The following is a 10,331-nucleotide window of genomic DNA, read 5'->3' as shown; positions in this document are numbered from 1 at the left end:
ATTTAGACATGTCTGAACAATCACACTTAGATAGATTGTTGATTTATAACTGGATGTTTCTGGTAATTTTTAATAAAAGCTGTACGGTTCCCATCAGATTTTTTTGAAGAACTTAGAAATACTTAGTATTTCACAAATCAAAATACACAACTGACTAATGTCTTAACTTCAAAATTAAGCTTGCAATATTTCACTTATACTCAATCCTTTCATCAGATAACCTATTTTATCTGATTGTTGACAGGTGTTCATGCTCTGTTTTTTTCCCTCTTTCCTTCTTTCTATTTTTTTGGTATTTGGACATGATGGTTTCTAAATTTCAGTTCCAGGAAGCCAATGGACAAACTGCTGGAGGCATAAAAGCAATTGTGCTTCATACACAGTGTTGCAACTTTTTGAAATACGGGGCTTTGGTTGGGGCTACAGTTGCCTGTGATGGGAGTGAGCTGTGAAAACTATAATCAGTGTCAGCTCACACAGCCAGACTTGACACCGCACACTGTGAGACGCAATAGCTCTCTCCCTGTCAAAGATATACAAACACACATATGAAAGATCATGCATGCACACACACTTTTTTTCCCCCCTTTTCTTCCAGGATCTGTCTTTCTCCTTTCACGCGTACATACAGCTGCAAACACACTGACTGATGCTGTGTGCTATTGTAGTGAGTGACCAATAACACAGGTATCAGGAGGAGACCGGACAAAGAAATTGTCACTCCAGATTCAGTGTTGCGAGTGTGTATCACTCTAACCGGCGCAGGAATGGAAGGACTTGTGTCTATCTGTGTGACAGAGGGTGTGATTCCTAGTGAATAGTATGTGTTTGTGCCTGTGTATGTGTGTGCTTGTGCATTTCTTGCCTTTTATCTGGGTATAGCCTCAGAGCAATTCACAACCTGTCACTCAATCTCTAAGACTGGAAGTAAGAGTAAGAGAGAAAGAAGGGTAAGGAGGACCATGCAGCAGGAGAAAGAGAGAGAGAGGAGAGATTAACATTTGGGGGGGGGAAAGAGAAGGACAATGCGAGGCTCAGAGGGAGGACAAGCGAAGGAAAAGAAGAGATGGTGATACACAGAGTAGTAGAGGCAGTTTGCTCCCTTGGGAGCGTAGGTTAGGGCAGCCTGCAGGCGCAGTTGGCATGCAGCTGGGCACTCTGTCGCTCAGTCCCTACGGCGGGCTGTGTGTTCGCACTGCCTTCCCTCAGAGAGCAGAGGTCGAAGGGAAAGAGGAGTGTGTGTGTGTATATGTGTGTGTGTGGCTGCTGCCTCATCAGAAATGCCAGCACTGCTACACATATCTGTTTATGGGCTCATTGCTCAGTGCTGCTGTTGCTCAGGGGGACCATTTGCAGTCACACTTGCATAATGATAATAATAGGGTGACTTGGAGTGGTTGTGAGAAGGGGTGTCTGTGTGTGTGTGAGCGAGTGTGTGCGGGCGTGTTCATGTGGATGTCAGTTCCTCCTTTTTAACTACCTGGATTCATGTGTCCATCCCTGTCTCATATACACTGCTCAATTCACCTCCTCTCACACTTATCTAAATAAACATTTTTATTTCGCTCCCACAGCCTCCACTTTGACCGCTCCTGTCACATGGTCTCCTTGCCCTGTTCTTGCCCCATCCTGATTGGACTGACCACACACCCCCACACGAGTGCTCTGGCACGGCCCTCTGGGTAGACCACAAACTGCGGGGGCATGGCCCACTTTAGCCAAGCACTGGACAAAAGGTGATGATTGCATCACATGCTTCCTCCAAAGAAACCACAACCCCACAAACCCTTCATTAATTCTCATTCCACTTTGAGTTTACAGATTTTTTTTTTGTTCTTGCCCATTTTTGTTCTTCTAGTTTTAGAAGACTGAGTTGATTTTACATCCTGTGTGTGTTTTAGTATTAAAGATTTCTTTACACTGAATTGCTTGTATTTAAAAAAAAAATGTTTTACTGAAGAATAGATCAAAAATAGATTACAATGCAACAAATTTGTATGACCATATGTATAGTGAAATAATTTTTTTTTATTTTACTGTGAGAACGAACTGAGTTGATTTTGCCATTGGTGTTTTGTTAGTTAAATTTTAGTCTATAGATAGATAGATAGATAGATAGATAATGGCAATATAATAATATTGTCTGAAAACATATTTCAGACAATATTAGTTGTCGATTTACATTGAAAATACAAGATTTCTGTATAACTAAATGTTCATACAGTGGAGTATACTATATTTTACTTCAACAATCTTGGGCTATTTAAACATATCCCTGCTTGAGCCATTAGACTGCACAAAGTTTTATAGATGCAGAAGATCCTCTCATTTACAATTGTCACCTCTAATGGTTATCTACGTAAATCTATCTGTAGCGCTTTCTGTCATCTATGCTAGATTTAACGCTCAGGGTTCGTAAAGCTTACTGTAACACCCCATGGTCCAGCCAGTGAAACTGAGTAGGTCTGACCCATTAATAAGGACACTTGATAAGGATAAAGAATTTATTTACTAACTCAAGAATGGAAATGAAAATACACCACAGGTATCACTGTGGGAACCGTATCTAGACCTTACCCTTAGAAATATTAACACAAATGACAAATAAAAGTACACAAGGCTTTATCAACCTATAGGTTGATAAATAGGGACTCTCCCTCTGTGTTAACCACCTCAAGAGTTCTGAAGTAACTTATTTAGAACATTCCGGAACACATATGAGTTCTTACTTTTTATAACCATGTACATACAATAACAGCCAGTGTTAATGAGTGGGCCCACCAAACAAAATAAAACAAATAAAAGCCGCCTGATATTGACTCCACTCACCCCGGGTCCTCAACCCACAGCGACTGATGTAGGTAAGTTCCCGACGACTCCTGTCTCCTGAAAGCAGTCGAACCCCGCACTACGTTATCCACGAAGGCAAGGAAAATCCAAACCGCGGCCCAACGCAGGTGCAGCAGGTCTCTCCGGGTCCACCGTCTCCTTGGTAAAACCCTGGCCTTCAGCTCACCGAACGCGTCACTCTCGGTCCATTCGCGGTCCTTAGGCGGTTGTCCAACGACTCATGGTTTCACCAACGAGCAAGTGTTTCCTCCACGACTCTTCACCCAAAGTTCCAGCGACTCTTCACCGAGTCTCATCCTTGACGTCCTCTCTCTTCTTTTTTCTTTTTCCGCTCTCCCCTTTGTCCCGCCCCCCAGTCAATCAGATTTCAGGAGAATAGCAATCACCCAATAGCAAACGTATACACAGCACTTTTGTCTGTCACTCCTCGTGTTGAACTCTACTTTTCATATAAACTATACCGTATGGTTCGTTCTTAAAGTAACAGAACACCACATTTTAACAACACATATTAACAAGTCTTTTACGTCTGTTTAAGTTCTTTTTAATGAACTCATACTCATTTCACCTCCCACCATAAGACTTGGAATTATATCTTACTTTAAGATATTAATTTACATACAGTAAATTTGTTAACCTTGTCATTTTTAAAACAACAATAACACACACATTTCTGGGAACCCAGAGGGTTACACCCTCCCCGGGTTAAATGTCTGGATGTCCCCATCAGACAACTCTATGTGTTAAAAGAGCTTACAAACCCTCCTAGCTGGGAACCCAACAGGTTACACCCTCCCCGGGTTAAATGTCTTGATGTCCCCATCAGACAGTTCTGTATGCTACAAACTCACAAAGCTGCAGCTTGCTACTCTATGAACTGGGACATTGCAGGGCGGAGGACAGAAAATTGTAGGATCTTCCTCAGGATCTCTGGTTATGTATATCCTCACCCCCCTGTGCACAATGACCAATGGCTTGTCCGTGGGCTTTCCCGGCTCGTCGTAGCTCAGTCGGATGACAGGCTTAACCAGTCGTTTAGTAGCAGGAACACAGGTAGAGTTAATTTCATCATCAGACACACTAGATGTTGGGACGTCTCCCACCTCCAGCCCTGTGTCCGCCACAGGGTCCTCTTCTACAACTGCGTAGTGATCAAGCAATCCCTCCTCATTGCATGACAGAGGTGGTCCACCAAGATCTCCTTCCGAGATGACATCAGATCTGTCATTAGCAAGGGTCAATAACTGGACCGTTGGAGGACGTGTTAACCAGGCATCCTGGACAACTCCTCTGCAGAACTGCTGAGAGACGTCTTCCTCCTCTTCAGAATCTTCATCTCTCACTTCCTCTGCGGGATGCTGCACCTCATACTTTGCTGTAGATACATCAGTGGATCTGGTGGAAGGTCTCTGAGGCAGGGAGCTTCTTTCAGGGATTTCTGGAATCCTCACCAGAAACCCTATTGGTAGCAGATGGTCTCTGTGGAGAGTCTTTACTACACCTCGTCCACTTTCGGGTTTTACCCGATAAACAGGTAAGTTAGGGAGCTTCCCAACAACCACATAAGGTTGCAGATTCCACTTCTCCTTTAACTTGTGTTTTCCAGGGATTCCCAAGGCTCGAATAAGAACCCGATCTCCTTCCTCCAGGTTCTGAGCACATACCCTGCTATCATAGCTTCTCTTGTTTTTCTGATGATTCTTGTTGGAAGCCTCAGTCGAAAGCTGGCAAGCATGACGTAGCTCTTTTCTCAGTTTGTTCACATATTGATGATGTTTCATGACTTCTTCTCCAGCTTGAGACAAACCAAAACACACATCCACAGGCAGGCGAGCCTCCCGGCCAAACATCAGGAAGTATGGTGAATATCCTGTGGCCTCATTACGAGTACAGTTATAAGCATGAACCATAGAGGCCACATGCTGACTCCATTTTTGTTTGTCCTTTGGCTCGAGAGTGCCCAACATAGACAAGAGAGTACGATTAAAGCGCTCTGGCTGGGGATCTCCCTGGGGATGATAGGGTGTAGTTCTTGATTTCTTTATCCCCAGCATATTAAGGAGCTCTTTGATCAGTAAACTCTCAAAATCACGACCTTGGTCAGAGTGGATTCGGCATGGCAGACCATAGTGCACAAAGAACTTTTCTAGCAGAACTTTAGCAACTGTAGTAGCTCTTTGGTTGCTGGTGGGTATGGCCTGAGCATACCGAGTAAAATGGTCAGTAATAATGAGAACATTGGCCACCCCACGAGAATCTGGCTCGATTGACAGGAAGTCTATACAGACCAAGTCTAATGGGCCCCGACTTGTGATCTGGTGTAGGGGACTGGTTTTGCGAGGCAAGGTCTTGTGAGCCACGCATACCCCACAGGTCTTGACATAATGCTCAATGTCGTGTGCCATTTTCGGCCAATAGAACCGATTCCGCACCAACTCGGTTGTTTTTTCAATACCAAGGTGCCCAAAGTCATCATGCAACTGCTTTAATACTTGAAGCCGATGTTTTGGTGGAAGCACCAACTGGAACACTTCCTTCCCTGTAGGCCTTAAAGTTCTCCTATACATCAGTCCATTCTTTATCTGCAACTTTTCCTTTTCTCGCTGTAGCAGAATGGCCTCCTGATGATCCGTCTGGAAGCTACAGGGCCAATTTCCAGATTTTATCTCATTTTTAATCTTTCCAATAGCTTTGTCTGAGTCTTGTTCATTTTTTAGGTCTGTCATACTGAACTGTTGCACTGGGTTCTCACCAAGAGAGATGGGGTACACATACAGATCAGGAATAGCGGATGGAGATACACCCAGTTGATCCACACACCGCATGTTTTCAGAGACCCCAGCAACACTTACAGTTTTGCATAGGGCTTTCACTCCAGATGGGGGTATCCACCCCTCCTCTTCAGAGTTTGCATTTCTGGAAAGCAGGTCGGCATCAATATTCTCCCTGCCTGGTCGGTACTGAATGCCAAAATCATAGGTGGACAGGGCAGCCAACCATCTATGACCTGCAGCACTAAGTTTGGCCGTAGTAAGGACATAGGTCAGTGGGTTGTTGTCGGTTCTCACAGTGAACTTGGCTCCGTACAAGTAATCGTGTAACTTATCGACCACAGCCCACTTGAGTGCGAGGAACTCGAGTTGATGGACCGGATAGTTTCTCTCAGAGTTTCTCAGCTTTCGACTGGCAAAGGCTACAGGACGCAATCCTTCTGGATGTTCCTGGTTGAGCACAGCACCTAGCCCATCAAAGCTGGCATCTACATGCAATATGTAGGGCTTAGTTGGATCGGCAAATGCCAGGACCGGCGCATTTGTAAGGCACTGTATTACTTTCTTAAAAGCAGTAGTACAGGCCAAAGTCCACCTGTCTCCAAAGGGTTCAGATTTTTTAAGGTAGACTGAATTGGAGTCAACTGCTTTCTGTCCTTTGTTAACAGGAGGGTAGCCTTTGGTTAAGTCTGTCAGGGGTCTCACAATGGAAGAGTAGTTGGCAATGAATCTTCTGTAGTAGCCACAGAAACCCAAAAACGACTGAAGACTCTTAAGATCCGTAGGCTGCTCCCAGTTAAGGACTGCTTTAATTTTTTCTGGGTCAGTAGAAATTCCTGAAGCAGACACAATGTGGCCAACATACTTGACCTGAGGTTGACAGAACTGACACTTATTAATAGACACCTTCAGACCATATTCTTGTAGTCGGTCCAATACTTTGAGGAGACGTTCCTCATGTTCCTCTAGTGTCCGGCCGAACACTATTAGGTCATCCAGGTATACTAAACATTGCAGGAGGTTCATGTCTCCAACAACCTTTTCCATTAACCGTTGAAAGGTAGCCGGGGCTCCTGTAATGCCTTGGGGCATACGCTCAAACTGGAAGAACCCTAGGGGGCAGATAAAGGCTGTCTTCTCCTTGTCTTGGTCAGCCATACCAATCTGGTAATAGCCATTTCGAAGATCCAATACAGAAAACCAGCGGCTTCCTGTCATACAATCCAAGGCTTCATCAATCCTAGGAACGGTGTATTGATCAGGGATTGTTCGTGCATTCAAGGTGCGGTAATCAATACACATCCTGATCGAGCCATTCTTTTTTCTTGCAACCACGATGGGCGAAGCATAAGGACTACGTGACTCCTTTATTATTCCTGCTGCCAGCAGTTTCTGCAGATGGCTTCGCACGTCATCGATATCTGCAGGGGCAAGACGTCTTGATCTTTCTCGAAAAGGTCGTGAGTCACTGAGGCGGATGGTATGTTCGACTCCTCTGGCCAGTCCAACATCCCATTCCTCAAGGGAGAACACTCCTGCTTTCTCTGATAGCTTATGAGCAAGCCTCTCCTTCCAGGCACTTGGGATTGGAGAGTCGCCAAAATCAAACAATCCAGGATCTATTGTTTGACTTGACTCTTGGCCTTTGTGTAACTCGGTCACAACGTTGGCTTTATGAATACATGCCACAATGGTGCCCTTAGGGATGGCTTTGGGCTTGATTGACTCGTTTTTTAGCACCAGTGAGAAGTTGTTTACATTCATGTCAGATGGTAAGAGAACACATGGTGGCACCAGTATTCCATCTGGGAGAGAGGGCTGCTCAGGAGGCTCAACCACCAACATATCCTGCTCCCAAGACACTTTTGCAATGACTTTACAGGCTGCCAGGGCTGAACCACCAGGGGGGATCTTAAGAGGTCCAGGACCCATCCATTTTATGTGTCCAACATTATCATCCAGCTGGCGTGAGGGGTGTTTCTGTTTAAAGGTCTTTGGTGTACTGACAGAAACTCGCCATGACTGAGCCTGTCCATGGCATTCAGCTTCATCTGGAGTCTTGGGCTGGTGATGAAAACGACAGGCGTTGGTTCCCATGATTACTGGGGCCTGGTCTGGACCCTTAGGGTCGGGGCAGACTAGGGCTAACACTGTCGTTGGCTCTGTGTGAAGACCATCCTCCAAGAACTCAACATTCATAGCTATATAGCCCTTGTATGGATAGCAGGATTCACTGAGTCCCCAAAGTGCCAAGCTGGAAATAGGATGAAGAGGTAAGTGGGACAAATGGTCTGTGTACCAACTTTCAAATATTATGGTAACACTAGAACCACTGTCCATCAGGGCATTGGTTGGTTGACCTTCAATGATTACTTTACTGAGCGAGGCCTCTCCTACTAGTCCCTTAGGGATGCCTGTAGCATGTTGGGTCTCAACTGCATTTCTTTTGACAGAGCAGTTGGTACTTGAGGTCTCTTTTTCCTGTTTGTTTATCTCATTATTTCTTTTTTGCCTTCTCAGAGAACGAATCAGTTTCTGAATGACTTTGCCATTGTCTTCAGGGGCTGTACAATGAGTAGACACATGTCCTCCTTCCCCACATCTGTAACAGAAGAAATCCTCTTCGTCATGGTTGGTGTGAGTAGTTCTTGGGCTACTGAGGTGAGAGGGAGCTTTATTCACTTTATTTGCTTGGTTTTCCGGTCTCCATCTTGCACCTTTAGACTGAGGAGGATTTGTGTGTGTCACAGTCATCATATTGAGATGATGTTGCACATCCTCAACTTGTTTTCTTAAAGCCTGAACTTCATAATTTTCTCTGGGTTTAATTTCATCTGTGTGGAATACTTTTTGAGCATTCGAGGTGGCTTTCAACTGTCCAGTTGTGAGTTCAGCCACTTGGGACTGCAGCATTTTGACTTGAGCCTGCAGCTCCTGAACTTCAGATTCTGACTTATTTTCATCTTCCACCCTCACCTGCCTGACAATCGATCTAGCTGAAGGAGCCATATTTTTCTTCCTCACTGATTGTTGAAACTCTTCTTCTCTGATTTCATTCAACAGTGTCAGGAAGGGAGGAGGATTACGCTTTCTTTCTCTTAGGCGTAACTGTAGTAGCAGTATTTCGGACTCTGTGGCTCCACGAAGGAGCTGTTCCACACGTGCACTGTCCCTCAGGTTGGGAGTTATCCCTCCTCGCTGAACAACTTTTGTTAGCTTTCGCTCCACTCTCCGTAAAAAATCTGAAAGACTTTCACCTGTGCTTTGACGTAAGGCTCTGAAGGAGAAGTAGAGATCCTCAGGACTCTCTGGTGATCCAAACGCTCTTTCCAGAGCTTCAATATATTCCTCTGGGGATGCATCTGGATCATCAGTCCGTACGGCTTGAGCAATTTCCAGAGCAGGTCCTTTCAAGCTTTCTACGATCCTTTTCCGTTTTTCTCGAATGGAACAGTCACTCTCATCCACCATTAGCTGTGCTTGCTCCATCCATGTATCCAAACTCTCCTCTCCTGGAGGTGTGGGACTTATGCCAGAATATGCTCGGAGACGCCTGAAGACATTACTTTCTTGGGCAGGCCTCATTGTCTTTGCTAGCAGTTCACCAACTGCTCTTATGATTGACTCTGCAGAGTTTCCTGGCATAGGATTTGCTGACAACATTTCTGGTGCTGCTGCTTCTTCAGTTGATGTGGAACTTCCTTGTGAGAGAGGATCTGTTTGTCTCTTTTCCGGGTTGACATTTTCTTCATCTGCAGGCCCGTGCAATGTCCACAGTTCACCTCCTTCAATAGGTGGCACATCCAGAGGTATAGTTTTTGTGTGTACTCTTTCACTACACTCGCATAAAACTATCAATGACTGTGATTGAGGGTTAAACATACGTCCTCTCACCCTAACTCGTCCTAGGGCTTTGATAGTCATTAAAGTTTCTTCAATGTGCCTAACTGTGGTCTCGACAGGGACCTGTTTCACTACAAGTGCATGGGACGCATCTAAGCCCTCCCCTGTACACCAATTTTCCAACAATGACATTCTGTAGATAATGGTTTACTTACTTATTTCTGCTTTGGAAAGTCCTAATTAATTCTTATTTTTCCTTTTTCAGACTACAGATTCAAATTAACTAAGATAGTAATGTGGGTCAGACATTAACATAAAAAACAGCTTAACTAAATAAACCTTGGGGTCTAGCTTTCACATACAAGTTTATTTTATTGTTTACTTATTTATTTTTATTGTTTTATGTGTTTTAATCCCAGCGGTGCCTCCATTTATGTAGCACTTTCTGTCATCTATGCTAGATTTAACGCTCAGGGTTCGTAAAGCTTACTGTAACACCCCACGGTCCAGCCAGTGAAACTGAGTAGGTCTGACCCATTAATAAGGACACTTGATAAGGATAAAGAATTTATTTACTAACTCAAGAATGGAAATGAAAATACACCACAGGTATCACTGTGGGAACCGTATCTAGACCTTACCCTTAGAAATATTAACACAAATGACAAATAAAAGTACACAAGGCTTTACCAACCTATAGGTTGATAAATAGGGACTCTCCCTCTGTGTTAACCACCTCAAGAGTTCTGAAGTAACTTATTTAGAACATTCCGGAACACATATGAGTTCTTACTTTTTATAACCATGTACATACAATAACAGCCAGTGTTAATGAGTGGGCCCACCAAACAAAATAAAACAAATAAA

The 10,331-nt window shown here is 44.3% G+C and overlaps 1 protein-coding gene across 1 annotated transcript; it reads right to left on the bottom strand.

Moving 5' to 3' along the window:
- Positions 1-1,595: 1,595 nt before the first annotated feature.
- On the bottom strand, positions 1,596-9,206 carry LOC114142217 (uncharacterized). The gene is made up of 3 exons (XM_028013360.1): positions 3,801-9,206; positions 2,830-3,047; positions 1,596-1,725 (listed from the first exon to the last, which is right to left on the bottom strand). Exons 1-3 carry the CDS (start codon positions 9,204-9,206, stop codon positions 1,596-1,598), a joined length of 5,754 nt encoding a protein of 1,917 aa, XP_027869161.1.
- Positions 9,207-10,331: the final 1,125 nt, after the last annotated feature.

The sequence above is a fragment of the Xiphophorus couchianus genome, chromosome 3 (assembly GCF_001444195.1).
Source record: "Xiphophorus couchianus chromosome 3, X_couchianus-1.0, whole genome shotgun sequence".
In the NCBI taxonomy this organism is placed as follows: Eukaryota; Metazoa; Chordata; class Actinopteri; order Cyprinodontiformes; family Poeciliidae; genus Xiphophorus; species Xiphophorus couchianus.
The sequence above is the reverse complement of the archived record's forward strand: the minus strand, read 5'-3'. Positions and strand labels throughout refer to the sequence as shown.